Source organism: Caretta caretta, chromosome 9, assembly GCF_965140235.1.
Source record: "Caretta caretta isolate rCarCar2 chromosome 9, rCarCar1.hap1, whole genome shotgun sequence".
Classification (NCBI taxonomy): domain Eukaryota; kingdom Metazoa; phylum Chordata; order Testudines; family Cheloniidae; genus Caretta; species Caretta caretta.
This window is the reverse complement of record NC_134214.1, coordinates 61,724,690-61,741,975: the sequence shown is the minus strand read 5'-3', so window position 1 is coordinate 61,741,975 and position 17,286 is coordinate 61,724,690. Positions and strand designations below refer to the sequence as shown.

The 17,286-nt window shown below is 50.8% G+C and overlaps 1 protein-coding gene across 8 annotated transcripts in view; it reads right to left on the bottom strand.

Annotated features, from left to right (window-relative positions):
* ENOX2 (ecto-NOX disulfide-thiol exchanger 2) overlaps positions 1 to 17,286 on the bottom strand; it is a 134,985-nt gene that overhangs the window by 44,752 nt on the left and 72,947 nt on the right. For all 8 annotated transcript variants that reach the window (XM_048863436.2, XM_048863434.2, XM_048863435.2 and 5 more), the window contains 2 exons: positions 16,957 to 17,163; positions 8,664 to 8,897 (listed from right to left, as the gene is read on the bottom strand). In XM_048863436.2, coding sequence (XP_048719393.1) covers positions 8,664 to 8,897; positions 16,957 to 17,163 — 441 coding nt within the window. The remainder of the gene's footprint in view (positions 1 to 8,663; positions 8,898 to 16,956; positions 17,164 to 17,286) is intronic.

Here is a 17,286-nt window from a genome sequence, read left to right as displayed (position 1 = left end):
TCTGGGGATGGAGCAGAAATCCTCCAGGGACATCACAATGAAGCTCTCCTGGAGGTAGTCCCAACGCCTTTGCAAAAGGTTTCTGGGGAAGGCAGCCTTATTGCGTCCTCCATGGTAGGACACTTTACCACGGCAGATCAGTAGCACGTACTCTGGAATCATTGCATAAGAAAGCATGGTAGCATGCGGTCCCAGTGTTTGCTGGCATTCAAGCAACATCCATTCTTTATCTCTCTGTGTTATCCTCAGGAGAGTGATATCATTCATGGTCACTTGGTTGAAATAGGGGAATTTTATTAAGGGGACATTCAGAGGTTGGCCGTTCCTGCTGGGCTGTTTGACTGTGGCTGAAAAGAAATCATCCCCGCTGTTAGAAACGCGGTGGGGGGAGGAGTGAAGCGATCATCCAAGAGAACTGGGTGTGTGTGTGTGTGTGTGTGTTGGGGGGCGTTAGTTGGGTTTGTACCGCACATTAACCCGAAAACACCAGCCCCTCCTTTTAAATGGCCAATGTGTCTTTTTCTATTTTAATTTCCCCTTTTTTTCCTCCCACAGCTGCAAATGTTTCAACGCTGCGACTAGCATCTCCGTCCCAGAGGCTAGCACAGATAAGAAGGCAAGAAAAAACGCACTCGCGATGAAACGTCCTCTGAGCTCAAGCTGTCCACCCAAACTGAAAGAGCCCAGCAGAATGTGTGGAGGCAGACAATGGTAGAGTCCAGGAAAGCACAAAATGAACGCGAGGACAGGAGGGACACGCAAGAGGACAAGTGGCGGGAGCAACAGGAGAGGTTGCAGGATCAAGAGGAAAGGTGGCGACAGCATGATGAAAGGAGGCAGGATGCAATGCTGAGGCTACTGGAGGGTCAAACTGATATGCTCCGGCATATGGTTGAGGTGCAGGAAAGGCACAGACCGCCACTGCAGCTCGTGTAACCAACCGCCCTCCTCCCCAAGTTCCAAAGCCTCCTCACCCAGATGCCCAAGAACACAGGGGAGGGGGCTCCGGGCACCCAACCACTCCACCCCAGAAGATTGCCAAGCAACAGAAGGCTGGCATTCAGTAAGTTTTGAAGTGCAGTGTGGCCTTGTCCTTCCCTCCTCCCCAACCCCACCCGGTGCTTTCCTCCTCCCGAGTTACCTTGGCAGTTATCCCCCTATTTGTGTGACAAATTAATAAAGAATACATGAATTTGAAACAACGACTTTATTGCCTCTGCAAGCGGTGATTGAAGGAGGGAGGGGAGGGTGGTTAGCTTACAGGAAAGCAGAGTGAACCAAGGGGGCGGGTTTTCATCGAAAAGAAACAAACAGAACTGTCACACCGTAGTCTGCTCAGCCATGAAACTGGTTTTCAAAGCTTCTCTGATGCGCAGTGTAACGGCCCTGGTGTCTGGCTGCGGATAATCAGCGGCCAGGTGATTTGCCTCAACCTCCCACCCCGCCATAAACGTCTCCCCCTTACTCTCACAGATATTGTGGAGCGCACAGCAAGCAGTAATAACAGCGGGAATATTGGTTCCACTGAGATCTAAGCGAGTCAGTAAACTGTGTCAGCACGCCTTTAAACGTCCAAATGCACATTCTACCACCATTCTGCACTTGCTCAGCCTATAGCTGAACAGTTCCTGACTAGTGTCCAGGCTGCCTGTGTACGGCTTCATGAGCCATGGCATTCAGGGGTAGGCTGGGTCCCCAAGGATAACTATAGGCATTTCAACATCCCCAACGGTCATTTTCTGGTCTGGAAAGTAAGTCCCTTGCTGCAGCTGTTCATACAGACCAGAGTTCCTGAAGACGCGAGCGTCATGTACCTTTCCCAGCCATCCTATGTTGATTTTGGTGAAATGTCCCTTGTGATCCACCAGTGCTTGCAGCACCATTGAAAAGTACCCCTTTCAGTTTATGTACTGGCTGCCCTGGTGCTCTGATCCCAAGACGGGGATATGTGTTCCGTCTATCACCCCACCACAGTTAGGGAATCCCATTGCAGCAAAGCCATCCACTATGACCTGCACATTTCCCAGAGTCACTACCCTTGATAGCAGCAGCTCAGTAATTGCGTTGGCTACTTGGATCACAGCAGCCCCCACAGTAGATTTGCCCACTCCAAATTGATTCCCGACTGACCGGTAGCTGTCTGGCATTGCAAGCTTCCACAGGGCTATCACCACTTGCTTGTGAACTGTGAGGGCTGCTCTCATCTTGGTATTCTTGCGCTTCAGGGCAGGGGAAAGCAAGTCACAAAGTTCCATGAAAGTGTCCTTATGCATGCGAAAGTTTCGCACCCACTGGGAATCATCCCAGACCTGCAACACTATGCGGTCCCACCAGTTTGTGCTGGTTTCCCGGGCCCAGAATCGGCGTTCCACGGCATGAGCCTGCCCCATTGCCACCAGGATGGCCAAATTGCCGGGGCTCGTGCTTTGAGAGAACTCTGTGTCCATGTCCTCATCACTCTCATCACCGTGCTGCCATTGCCTCCTCGCCTGTTTTTGCAGGTTCTGGTTCTGCATATACTGCATGATAATGGGCGAGGTGTTTACAATGCTCATAATTGCCACGGTGATCTGAGCGGGCTCCATGCTTGCAGTGGTATGGTGTCTGCAGGAGAGCAGAGTTGCAGGGGAAGTGGTGGTTGGATGACCAGTTTTGCAGACCTACTGCACCATCTGCTGCCAGAACACAACAGCTGAGTGGGCTGCAAGCTTGCCGTTTTATGGTGAGACAAGAGCAGCCGAGCAGAGTTGCAGCGGACGCGGCCCTGCGAGACCACCAGGAGAGCAGAGTGGCAGCAGAAGCGGTGGATGACGACGGTCATATAGAGGACCTGCGAGGTGGATTCATAGCATCAGGAGAGCAGGAGAGCAGAGTGGCAGTGGAAGCGGTGGTTCGATGACAACGGTTAGCAGTCCTACTGCACCATCTGCTAAAAGCAGTGAGGCGCCTGCATGGAAAAAAGGCGCGAAACAATTGTCTGCCTTTGTTTTCACAGAGGGAGGGGCGACTGACGACATACACAAAACCACCTGCGACAATGTTTTTGCCTCATCAGGCATTGGGAGCTTAACCCAGAATTCCAATGGGCGGTGGAGACTGCGGGAACTGTGGGATAGCTACCCACAGTGCAACACTCCGAAAGTCTACACTAGCCTTAGTACTGTGGATGCACTCCGCCGACTTAATGAGCTTCGTGGGGACACACACAATCCACTGTATAATATCGCTTTCTAAAAAATCAACTTCTATAAATTCGACCTAATTTCGTAGTGTAGACATACCCTTAGTCTAGCCGGATTAGATTCCTCAAAACACAACATGGCCAGCTTTCAGTCAAGTACCAAATACACAGGGGCTGCCAGAACAGCAATTTATGGAAAGCATGCTTTGCAAAGATTATCTTAGAGGTTTTGTGGTTTCGCTGTATTTGATGATAATTTATGAATCTGGCTAGCTACTAGGATTTTTGTAAATATTCTCCAATCATGACCATATTTTAGAGGGCAAGTGCATTACATTAGGCCTCAGGCCTAACCTGTCTTAAGATTGTTATCTGAATTGTCCTCAGAATCATACATCGTTTTGCAGCCGAGAAACCCAGAAGAAAAAGCAGCTGCTGCAATACAATGCAGAGGAAGGCAAGGCCCCCAGCTAGCTCACACCCACTGCGCTGGAGCAGAACTGGGTTAAGTGCAGCTCTACTGAAGAGACAATACAAAGGCATGGATCAAACCCTGAAATACCTATCCAGTTTTAGTCACCCTTTGCCCTGGCAAAATGCCCACTGACTCAAAGACAGCTTGCCTGAGTAAAGGCATGAAGATTTAGCTTAATGTTTACTTCATGGAAAATTAGTTTAGCAAGGAATGTCACTTTCAGGCTATTACAAAACAACAACAAATGTTACAATCAACCAACTCTGGTGAGTGTTGACTCGGGGGACTGGCAAAAGGCTGGCTGAGGAGCAGGTGAGTGGCTGGCTCAGGGATGGGCAGCAGGGTGTCCGTGGCTCAGGGGACTGGTGAACGGCTGGCCCAGGAATTGGTGAGTGACTGACTCAAGGGCAAGGTGCTGGGGGGTGCCTGGCTCAGGAGACCAGCGAATGGTTAGTTCAGGGGGACGCTTGGCCACAAAAGCTGTTTACCTCTAGGTCACTGGATCATATCTGCCTCAGGTAACAGTAACTGAGAGGACTTTCCAGATGAAGGCTATTGTCTAGCCTTTGTGAAAGGGGTTGCTGTTCTCAGCCTATGTCACACCTCTAGCTGTTGGGTGGAGGAACTGGCTCTCGCTAGGCAGCAGGGGTTCCATGCTGACCAGCTGGGAAACTGCAGCCCATCATCAATTTTCAAAAGTCTCTAGTGATGTTAGGTGCCCAACATGAGACACCTGAAAGCAGCTGATTTTCAGAAAGTGCTGAGCACACTCACCCCCTCAGATTCAGGCCTGTTTAAGGAGTCGCAAGTTGGGCACACAATGCCACTAGATTTTGAAAATCTGGGCCTGTATAATATATATGCCCTATGTAGATTTATGCCACACAAAACCAGATCACTTAATTTTGTTGTAAATGTGTCTTTTCATAACAGAGAGTTTACTACTCTAAGTCAGTTAGCCTACCCCGAAGACCACAAACATAGCTGTTAATGTCTTGATGCCTTTGCTGCTCCTCCCACATTAGCCTGGAAAGTGTCACCACCTCAGCGGAAAAATGTCCTGGCTTTAACCCCTAAATAACCACAGACATGTTCAATTCTACCTAGAGAAGGGTGTCTCAGAAACTTCTAGTCCCTTGTTCTTGGCGACATAAGTGATGGACCAATATCCAATTTCCTGAATGACTTTGTCCACCCAAGATAAACTTGATGGCCCTGTTAACATCCAAATGGTGCCATCTCTATCTCCTGAGGATGAGAGGGCTCAGGACAGAATAAAGTCCTAATTGAGCTGATGAGGAGAATGGATTTTAGGTAGGAAATCTGAGTATTACTTTTGAGGGAAAGCTGCAGAAAAGCCTCTTGATAGACAGTGCATTTAACTTGCTAATCCTTCAAGCAGATGTGATTGGCAGTAAGCAGGCAACTTTGACAGAGATGAAATATCATGAGTTAACCATCAGCTGAAAGGGCTGCTCTGTGAAGTGTTCCATAACAAGGTTCAGCTTCCAGCTCGTACAGGAGCTTTAACAGAAAGCAAATTTTTGCCACTGCTTTAAGAAACCTGCAGATGTGTAGGAGAGAAGCCAGACTACCTTTGTCAGATGACATTGTGAGAGAACCCAAAGCCACTGCCAAGGCTCATCTTTTTAATGGAGTCACCACACAACACTCAGAGCTCCGTGTTGTGCACTCCAGAATCTGCAGATCTTCCAGAGATCTGAGTATTTATGCTCTGCATATGGAATCCTTTCAGAAGTTGGAGAGTCATCCTGGCCAGAGAGCAACCTGGCAGAGGCCAGCCGCTGATCAGAGTATCTGAGCTTCCAGGGGTTCAGCCCCTCATGTTCAACGCCATCAGCTGGAATTTTTCTGGATCTTGGCACCTTATAGGAATCTGCATCAGCAGATCTTGGTGATAGATAACTGCTAGGAAGGGCACCAGGCCATCTCTTCGAAGCAGGATAAACAACGCCTGTGAGATGTAATGGGCTGGAACTAGATCCACAGATTCATCTCATGTACAGGCCACCAAACAGCCATTAGATGAGAAGAGGAGGTTACTTATCTGTAAGTGGAGGTTCTTCGAGATGCATGGTCCCAATCTGTATTCCACTGCACTATGCATCCAGAGCTGTAGATTTTGGAAGTAGTAGTGTCTGTTGGTCTGCCCTTGCTTCGCCTCATGGTTTAATCTGAGGTGATAACAGACAGGTCAGATGGACAGTCTCCAGTTCCTTCACCGCCGCAAATCCAACAGATCCGCAGCAGAGGGGAAGGAGGGCAGCAAGTGGAATACAGATAGGGTCACACATCTCGAAGAACCTCCACTTACAGGTAAGTAACTGCCTCTTCTTCTTTGAGTAATGGTCCCTATTGTATTCCACTGAGGGTGATTAACAAGCAGTACATAGTTCGGAAGAGTGGAGTGGAAGGCAGCTGTGCTGAATGAGGCATCTGTTGCAAAGTTCCGAACCAAGCCGTAATGTGTAGCAAAGGTATGTACCAAACTCCATGTGGCCACCATACATATGTCTCTAAGCAGCACATTGTGGAGGGTGACCCTGGTGGATGCCAGGGCTCTCGTGGAATGGGCCCTCACGCCGAGGGTTGGAGACGGTCCTGACAACTGATAGTATAGCGTAATGCAGTGGTTCTCAATCATGGGTACCCCTGGGGGTACGCAGAGATCTTCCGGGGGTACATCAACTCCTCTTGATATTTGCCTAGTTTTAGAACAGATGTGACGGGGCAAGGCCAGATGACTATAGAAAAGTAGTGGGAGATAGATATATTAGCTCCAGGCTAAACAAATCCCTGGTACCAGGTTAAGTGAAATGGAAGCTGCTCCAGATCAATTAAGATACCTGGGGCCAATTAAGAACTTTCCAGAAGGCAGGGAGAATGCTATGTAGATTGGGACACCTGAAGCCAATCAGGGGCTGGCTGAAACTAGTTAAAAGCCTCCCAGTCAGTCAGGTGGGTGTGCATGTCAGGAGCTGTGGGAGGAAGTTGTGCTGTTGGAGAGGCTGAGTAGTACACACCATATCAGGCACAAGGAAGGAGGCCCTGAGGTAAGGGTGAAGTGGAGCTTGAGGAAGTGAGGGCTGCTGTGGGGGAAGTAGCCCAGGGAATTGTACATGTCATGTTTCTAAAAGGTCAGCTACCATAGCTGATACTATTAGGGTCCCTGGGCTGGAGCCCAGAGTAGAGGGTGGGCCCGGGCTCCCCACCACCACCTTTGCCCCCAATTAATCACTGAGACTGGGAGACAACAGAGACTGTGCAAGGAAGGATAACTTCTCCTCACCTCCCTCGCTGGCTTATGATGAAAATGCCTCAGTAGACTGGGACCCTTGTCTCTAGAGAAAGAAGGGTTACGTGGAGGGTCACAGCGAGCCTCTGAGGCTAGCGAAATCCGCCAGGAAACGCGGGACCCACGGAGGCAAGGTCAGAGCTTTGTCACACAGACTACAAAAAAAGCACTAGCGAAGTCAGTACAAACTAAAATTTCATACAGACGACTTGTTTATACTGCTCTATATACTATACACTGAAAAGGAAATACAATATTTATATTCCAATTGGTTTATTTTATAATTATATGGTAAAAATGAAAAAGTTCTTATTACAAAATCAGAAATAAAAATGCAAAAGTGTCACAGCACATTATTGATTTTTGTGTCCCCTTGTTTGTTGATGTAATAAACGGTGGTAGTGTTGTCTGACATGATGAGAACGCGATGGGAGTGGGTGAATGAGAGAAAAGCTTGACATGCTCTCTATACTGCCCAGAGTTCCAGGATGTAGGTATACATCCAGGATTCCTCAGGGGCCCATGTGCCTTGCATCATGTGGTCTCCCATGTGTGTTCCCCTTATTATGAGGGATGTGTGTATGATGATTGTCCTGTCCTGGGAGGAAGGGAATCCTCACACAGGTATGTCATGGGTCCGTCTAGCACAAGAGGGAAGAGAGCACCTCAAGTGGGGACTGTCATCAGAAGGTCCCTAGTGCTGCATGAGCGAGTAAACTCCCTGGAGACAAATCTGGAGGCAACAAAGGTGGAGGCAAGCAAAGGCGGTGACATACATGCGGGCTGCCAGTTGGCCAAGGAGGGATAGGCAAGTTCTGACCAGGACAGATGGACTGTTGACTACTGGGGTCATGAGTTCTTGCAGAGTCTGGAATCTGTCCTTTTGTAGGTAAGCTCGTGCTGAAACTGAATTGATGGAGGCCTCTCTGAAAACTCGGGACTGTGCGGGAACCAAAGCTGATTTTTCGACACTGACTCCGACTTCTAGGGAGGAAAGGCGTCTGAGCAACATTGGTCGAGATCCAAACTTCATCTTTGGATTGCACTGCTAGGAACCAGTCATCAAGACAGGGGAATACAAGGACCCCATAACGCAAAAATCCCTCTATACAAAACGGCAGGCTCCCCTTCACTGCCCTGACTGTGCCACCCCTCCAGTGGCTAGTAGCGGACCTATTTATCACTAGCAATGGTGGCCTGCTCACTCCCTCACCATATTGCTCTTCCCCTGAACTCCTTCCTACATCTTCCTATTTCTCAGCTCTGCTTCTGGCTCGTCCCTCCTCCCCCTCATGTTTACCAGCCCAACCTCCCTCCTCCCAGACAGTAACTTCAGGCTGTCTGGCACTGTAGACCCAAACACAGCTCCCTTCTCTCAGGGAGTGACTGCAGACTATTTTCCCTGCAGCCCTTTTCTGCTGCCAACTTCCTGGTTTTATACCAGCCCCTCCTGTTCCCCCAGCTGGAGTCCATCTTCTCTCAGTTCTTCCAGGCCTTGGCTCTTCCCCAGATGCAGCCTATCAGGCTAATTATTCTACTTTATCAATCCTGCCTTGTGAGGGGTAAACACCCCATTACAGGGTACCAGGTGGTGGTATTAGTCAGTCTAGTAAAGGAAGCCACTGAAATCTGGGTGTGTTTAATTTCTTATTATTTGCTATGAAAAACAACCAGTCTGCAGAAATACATACCTTTCAGCTTTTCAGCGACAATGCTGCACTCGTGGTCAGAGTAGTGGACAACAGGGGGTGGAGAAGGAGGACAGAATCTCTCCTCCTCCATTCTTCTGCGATGGCGCTCCTCTCGTGCCAGCATCCGCTGTTTACACTCCCACTCATACAGATCATCCCGAGCCTGAGCAAAGTCCACATGGAGGCGTCCGGTATCCTTTTTGTCGGTGCTGGAGCCTAGCCTGATACGATAACCTAATCGACACAACAAAAAATTAAAAGACAGCTTGTACAATAACTAACCCATATGGTGATATGAGAGGTGAGAGCTGAGAGGTGGGTAAACGATGGCCCGCGGGCCACATCCAGGGCTGCGAGCTCCTGCCACTCTGAGTGGCATGGTAAGGGGGTGGCGGCAGTGCGCTTGCACAGCAGTGTGGGGGTTGGGTTGGGGGTTCTGGGGGGCAGTCCAGGGACAGGGAGCGGTTAGGGGCGGGGGGTCCTGGGGCCCAGTTAGGGGACAGGGGGGTTGGATGGGGAGTAGGTTCTGGGGCGGTCAGGGGTCAGGGAACAGGGAGGGTTGGATAGGGCATGGGAGTCCCAGGGGGCCTGTCAGGGGGCGGGGGTGTGCATAGGTCGGGGAAGTCAGGGGACAGCGCGGGTTTGGATAGGGGGTGGGATCCCGGGGGGGCGGTTTGGGGCAGGGTTCCCAGGAGGGGGGGCAGGGGACAAGGAGCAGGGGTGGTTCGAGGGGTTGGGGGTTCTGAAGGAGACAGTCGGGGGCGGGAAGTGGGAGGGGGCAAATACGGGGCAGGGGCCAGGCTGTTTGGGGGGCACAGCCTTCCCTACCCGGCTCCCCATACAGTTTCACACCCCAATGTGGCTCTCAGGCCAAAAAGTTTGCCCACCCCACTCTAGCTCATACAGCACAACAGAGACTGCCTATTGGTTCCACAAAGCTACCCAATCAACCAGTAACAGTGATTACAGCGTAGGGCACACAAGTGTAGAGCGTCTCCTGCCAGAAAGAAACAGAGACAGCAGCGAGGGAGTTAAGAGCAATCGTCACATGTTTGATGCTGTCAACTTCACATCAACTGGCACCATCTGCTAGGCAGAATTCAACATCCACCTTTCCCTGTCTGGGCTCGTATACATGCCATATCCAAAGCAATGAGCATTAGACCAGAAACACATCCATTTGTGCATGGGACTCAGCTTGCATGGAGGAGCATTCAGAAACCACCTTGGGTCCTTCACACATCCTTCTAATATTCTGCACAAATAACTAGAGCCTCGCAACCTGACAGGACCTGACAACAAGTGCTGGGTTCGAGTCGGGTGTGAAAACAGCCTGACACAGTCAGCATTGGGGCTGGTTGAGTGGTCTCTGATCACCTCCTCCCGTCCGTGGGATCTGCGCAGCTGCCACTGCTAACTCATCAAGCTGCGTACGCTGCAGAGCAAGCATGCCAACGAGTTGCAGAGCCTCTCACTCCACAGCACACAGACCGCGGTGAGGTAGCAGCAGCCGGAAGGACTATGGCATGCAGTCCCAGCCACCATGCTGGCGCCATAGGAAGGAGGCAGCTGGAGATGGATCGTAGGCGTGAAGTGTGCGGAGCAGGATGCCCCACCAGGCTGAGCCCCCAGGACAAGGCAATGGTGGCAGCACTGACTCAAGTTTGGGTGGAAGTATCGGGATTGGATCAGATCTGAAAATGACTCAGCACTCTCGGGTCAGGTTTGGATTAGCTGGGCTCATACCTCTCATGTGTCCTGCACTGTGTGGGAAATCCTGCATCAAGCGCTTATTTTTAAGGTTGCCCTGAACTGTCATTGCAAAGTCCCAGCAATAAAAAATGGTTACCTATCTTTCGTAACTGTTGTTCTTCGAAATGTGTTGCTCGTGTCCATTCCAATAGGTGTGTGCATGCATGATCATCGGAAGGTTTCTCCCCTAGCAGTACCCGTCGGGTCGGCTGTGGAGACCTCTGGAGTGGCGCCTTTACGGCAGTGTATATAGGTCCCTGCCGACCCACCTCCTGCTCAGTTCCTTCTTGCCGGAATACTCCGACAGAGGGGAGGAGGGCGGGATTTGGAATGGACATGAGCATCACATCTCAAAGAACAACAGTTACAAAAGGTAGGTAACCATTTTTTCTTCCTTGAGTGATTGCTTGTGTGTATTCCAATAGGTGACTTCCAAGCAGTTTCCCTGGGGGAGGGATCGGAGTTTACCTGGTTGCTGAGTGCAGGACTGCCCTGCCAAAGGCTGCAGCATCCCTCGCCTGCTGGGTAATGGCGTAGTGTGATGTGAAGGTGTGGATGGAAGACCACGTTGCTGCCATTCATATGTCCTGGATGGGGACCTGTGCCAGGAATGCTGCGGACAACACTTGCGCTCCCATGGAGTGCACCGTAGGCTAAGGGGCTGGAATTTTTGCCAGGTCATAGCAAGTCCTGATACAGGACGTGATCCATGATGAAATACGCTGGGACAAGATCGGAAGCCCCCTCATCCTTTCTGCGATTGCAGTAAAGAGCTGTGGTGACTTACAAAATGGCTTTATGTGCTCAGTGTAGAATGCTAGGGCAAGCCTAACATTCAGGGAATGGAACATGTGCTCCTTACCACTGGCATGCGATTTAGGGAAGAACATAGGTAAAAATATGTCTTGGTTCACATACACAGAAATGCAGGGTGAGGGTGTAGCTGCACCTTGTCTTTATAAAAGACCATATAGGGTGGTTTGGAAGTCAGCGCTCTGAGCTCGGATATCCTTCTGGCCGAGGTTATGGCCACCAGAAAGGCCACCTTCCAGGAAAGGTAGGACAGAGGGCAGATTGCCACGGGTTTGAACGGGGGCCCCATGAGTGTGGACAGGACCAGGTTGAGGTCCCCGTGGGCAACGGGCCATTGTACCTGGGTATAAAGTCTGTCTAAGCCCCTGAGAAACCTGCCCACCATGAGATTACCGAACACTGACCCACCCGCTGCCCCTGGGTGAAAGGCCGAAATAGCAGCAAGGTGTACCCTTAGAGATGATATTGCTAACCCCCTACTGCTTAAGGTATAACAGGTAGTCCAAAATAAGGGGAATTGGAGGTAGCTGCGGTTCGGTTCCTTTTTGCAGAGACCAAATGGAAAAAGGCTTCCAATTTGCCAGGTACGTGGCACGAGTGGAGGGTTTCCTCCTTCCCAGCAGGACTCCCGCACTGGGTCCGAACACTGAAGCTCAAGAGGGTTCAGCCATGGAGTTTCCAAGCCATGAGGTGGAGGGACTCCAGATTGGGGTGTTGCAGACAGCCGTGGTCTTGTGTGATTAGGGTCAGGGGCACAGGAAGCGCCACTGGTCTGTCCACTGAGAGGTTCAACAGCATGGTGAACCAGTGCTGGCGGGGCCACGCTGGTGCTATGAGGATCAAGGAAGCACCGTCCCGGTGAGTCTTGAGGAGGACTTTGTGTATGAGAGGGAAGGGTGGGAAAGCATACAGCAGGTGACTCGCCCATGAAAGGTGAAAGGCGTCCGCGATGGAGCCTGGGCTGTGCTTCAGAAATGAGCAGAAATGCTGGCACTTCCTGTTGTTCTGCGTCGCAAACTGATCTACGTGGGGAAAAGCCCCATCTCTGGAAAATCGAGGGTGCGATGTCCGGCCTGAGGGACCATTCATGACCGTGAAACGAGCAGCTGAGGCGGTCAGCTAGCTCGTTTTGCACTCCTGGAGAGTGCGACACCTCTAGGTGCATCGAGTGGGCGATGCAAAAATCCCACAGCTTGAGGGCTTCCTGGCACAGAGGAGAGGAGCGAGCACTACCCTGTTTGTTTGTCAGCACTGAAACACATGTGCCCTGTAGGCAGGCCTCGAACGCTTGGCATGCCAGACAAACTGTCCTCAGCTCCCTTACATTAATATGCAACGATAGTTCTGTGTGGGACCACAGGCCTTGGGTTCTGATATTGCCCAGGTACGCTCCCCATTCGAGTGCTGAGGCGTCCGTGACTAGGGATAGTGTAGGATGGGGTTTAGCAGAGGGTACTCCCGCACAAACTTGTGGTTGCGGCCACTAGTGGAGGGACTCAAGGATGCAAGGGAGGAGGGTAACTATCACGTCCAGCCGGTCCCTGCCCGGCCTGTCCACCCATGCCAACCACACTTGGAGGGGCCGAAGGTGTAACCTGGCGCGCTGGACCACATATGTGCAGGCTGCCAAATGCCCCAACAGTTTCATGCCATTTCTGGCCGTGGTTGTGGGAAATCTGCGAAGGTTTTCAATAATGTTCATGAGTGCTTGGAAGTGTAACTCCGGCAGGAACGCCCTTGCCTGTGTGGACTCCAAGAGAGCCCCTATGAATTCTATTCTCTGCGCTGGGGCCAGTGTGGATTTGGAAACGTTCAGTATGAGGCCCAGCCTGTGGAATGTGGCCCAGGCCAGGGACACATGCTGTGCGGCCCGTGCTTGGGACTCGGCCTTGATGAGCCAGGCGTCTAGGTACGGGAATACTTGCTCCTGAAGTCTGCAAAGGAAGGCTGCCACGACCGCCATACACTTGGTGAATACCCGGGGGGCCGCCGAGAGCCCGAACAGGAGCACCCTGAACCGACAGTGCTGGCCACTGACCACGAATCTCAGGAATCGTCTGTGGGATGGGATAATGTATATATATGGAAGTATGCATCTTTCAAATTGAGGGCGTACCAGTCCCGCGGATCCAGGGAAGAAATGATGGTGGCCAGAGAGATCAAGCGAAACTCTCAGGGAGTCCATCAGCACTGGACTCGATGGGCCTCCCGTTGAGGCCGGAGTCAACAGTACCAGGGTCTTGAGGCCCAGACCGTGGGTGTCCGGTGGGGGATGGTCCCTGCTGGAGTCCCCTCATGGCTTCTTGACGGGGAAACAATCTCTGTCCGCCTTCTTTTTCTTATGCGGCACCAGGGACTGCAAATGGTGCCACCTGGTGGCACTGGCCTTACGGGTTGGGGAGTGGCGCCGGTGCTCCTTGGAGGAGTCCTTCTTCAGTGCTGGGACATCCCGCACCGAGGCCGGGCTGCTGCGCACCAATGATGCCGATGACACTTCCGGTGCCAGCTGCGGGCAGAGGGCCGACTCCATCAGGTGGAGCTTCAAATGATAGTCCCGCTCTCTCTTAGTCCTGGGTCTGAAGTTCCTGCAACTTGGGCACTTATCTGTCTGATGGCCCTCTCTCCTAAACACTTGAGAAAGGCAGCGTGCGGATCACCTGTGGGCATAGGTTTCACACACCTCTCGCACGCCTTAAACCCCTGCAACCGAGGCATGGCCCGGTGCCTGGGGAAATTAGAATGGAGGGGGAAGCCCCCCGAAGTAAGTCCAACTAATCTACAAACTAATATATCACGAACTAACAACTATATACAACTAAGAAAAGGGAACCACTAGACAGGCACTTGCGAATGCAAGAGACTGAGCTGCTCCAATGACCATCATGGGCGGTAAGAAGGAACTGAGCAGGTCAGCAGGGACCTATATACAATACCATAAAGGCACCACTCCAGGGGTCTCCACAGCCAACCCAACGAGTACCGCTAGGGGAAAAACCTTCCGACAATTATGCACACGGCGCACACACACCTATTGGAATGCACATAGCAATCACTTGAAGAACACTACCTTGCCTACTCGCTGTCCATACAGGATGCCGCAGTGAGCAATCTACTGTACAGAGGCCGGGAGGTGGCCTAACTCACGAATCTCCCCGCATACTCCTCGCAGGGATACGGGATAATACATCTCAAGCTTATGGCCAGCCCAGCTGGATCATTTGGGTAAGGTTGGTGTTTCACGTGTGCTGATCTGAGCAGCAGCTGGCACACTCCATGCACAGAGTGCTCAGCGCAGCAGTACCTCTGTATTCACCCTTAATGATTCCCACGCACTCTCTGCAGACTCTTGTTGCTTGGGCTTTAGTCAAGGGATTCAAAAGGAAAAAAGATTTCTGCCCACCCCGTTCTTTGCCCCAGCTAGTGCATCCATTTCTGCTTGAGTGGAAAGTGTTACTGGTGGCTGCAGCTCAGCCCCAACAAGTTGAGCCTGATGCAAGGAGCAGCCTGGGCTCAGGTCAAATTCAGGTCCGGGCTGGGCTTTAGAAGTAGGCCCGAGCAGACCTGTACATCAAGACCCTGCTACAGCTGCTGTGTGGAGCTCTATTCATACACATCCTTAGCACCATTCTCTCCGATTGGGAGATGTTACAAACACCACCAATGAACTGTGGAGAAGACAGAGAAGATTGGAAAAGGTGGAGCACAACCCCTGACACTGGTATGGAACCTTTCTGTCTCCTACAAGGATCACCTCCATCCATCTCCACCGGTGGGAAAACAGTGAGGAGGAAAAGGGCTGAGGAGCAAATCTCAATGAAACAGAGACAAACACGGCTCTCCTAGGACAAGGCTTACAGTCAGTGCCAAGTCTGAGAGAATGAATAGAGCTCCAAGCAGCTGCTGTAGCAGGAGCTTGAAGTGAGCTGTTCCTTAAGTTACCAGGGTTGCTTTGGCTTTTGTGGAATGGCAAGAAGCCTGCCAGACACAGTACCCTGACCAATGGCATCACAAGTCTAATCCATTTAGACAATTAATCAACTGATTCAAAGGAAAATCCAAAACTATTTTAGGAAGGAATTTTGACTGGGGACAAGGAGCCACCTTATTTTTTCTGGAATATGGCAAAAGGAAGGTCAGGCTGGAGAGCTCAGAAGTGTTTCATGTGCAGCTGTGCCTCACACAAGGAACATACAGCAAACAATCTGCCAAACTGGCACAGTTTGGGAGCACTGGATGCGACTCCCACGTCCTGTGTGAAGCAGAGCTCTCGCTGGAGACATGCTCCAAGGCATTTCAAGCCTCCTGCACGGCAGTCTGTGTGGGGAATTTTAAGCCTTGCAGAGCCAGCATTAGTTGAAAAACAACAACTTGGTGTTGGTCTCAGATGAAAAGAGGCTGGTGCCCTAGAAGCGTTGAGGCCTCAGGGCCCTGCACAAAGCCCCCAGCACCACCACTTATCCTTGAGGGGAAAGCTTTCTACACATCTACTTGCCCTATAACCATGTGCACCCACTCTCATGCAGTGAGCTGAGAAACAACCAAGCAACCACAGTTTAAACATTACCCAATAAAACAAGGGAAAGGCAGAAAACAAATAACGGTCTGATGGAGCTCAGCTCGTGCGGCCTACAATCACTGGAACGTAGCTGAGATATTTTCTGGCTGGTGCCCCCTTTTATGGCCATACACGATCAGTTCAGCGCACGCACTCATCACTGCTAGGAGCTGCTGCTTTGGAGATGGCTCTGAGTCTGGTGCATCAGATTGTGTACATCCCAGTGATGCAGGTCTGCAGACGCAATACATTCAAAGGGGCACTGGGTAATTCCTAATGATAAAGCCTGGGAACGGTAAGGAGAGAAACCTCTTCAGATGGAGTCAAGCAGGTAAAGGGGAACTCTCCAGTGACTCTTGACATCAGGAAAGCTACCTTCATGACTAAAAGAGATGTGTGGATCACAAAAAACAACAAAGGGGGCAGGGGAGATGACTCCAAACCAGTGGTTCTCCACCTATTTACCACTGTGGGCCACATATGCAGCTCTCCGTGTGTTGCGTGGGTCACAGCCACACAATATATACTCCCTGTATGGCCCTAAGGATGTCACATGGGCCGCAGCTATATGCTGATTGGGCCATAGGTTGAGAATCACTGCTCCAGAGGATCAGAGTGTCATAGGATAAATGCTCTGTGCTGTTGGAGCTCTACGTGTTATTGGAAAGACGTTGATGAAACCCAAGGGCCCCATCTAATGGCTCCAATACCTGAAATGTTGAAGTGTTACTGTTTAAATGTTCAAATTTAATTGGTGTTGGTCCTGCTTTGAGCAGGGGATTGGACCAGATGACCTCCTGAGGTCTCTTCCAACCCTAATATTCTATTATTCTAAATGGCCCTTATTTATCTTTTGGGGAGTCTGCTGGAACAGACCCAGTGGGATAATAATGCACAGGACTGCAGGAGGAATTTTTCTGCCTATAGCTCACTTCATCCTGATACTCTGCAGAGTTTTCTGGGGAACAAGACTCCAGGAGGCATTTTCAGATATTTAAACCAGCATGAGGATGTCAAACCCCACAGCAGTGAGAGAAGTAACCACGGGGAACAAGAGGAAACGCCTCTTCAGATAGCAATAACAAACAGATCATGTCACATATAACTACACAGAAACAGCTATTTCTCTGTCCCAATTTCCAAAACCATCATTCAAAGCAAAGGAGTGCCTACCAGAGAGATAGAGTGCCTTGTCCACCATGAATTCCTCAGCAAAGCGGATGTGGCAGAAGTTCTTTTTACTCTTCCGAATAGCTATGATCTCTCCACACTGCTCAAAAACCTCCACAATGATCTGCTCGGTCCCGTTTTCTGGCAGTCCTCCTACAAATACCGTCTTGCACCCTGGGGGCCTCTCTCTCGTTGCAGGAGGAGGAAGATCTGCACATGGCAAGAGGTAAAATACTGGAGGTTAGAAGGTCCCTCTCCAAGTGCTCCACATATCCACTTATCAGTCCTCAGAGCCAACCATCACTTTCTTTGAACATGTGCTTAGTCCCAGTA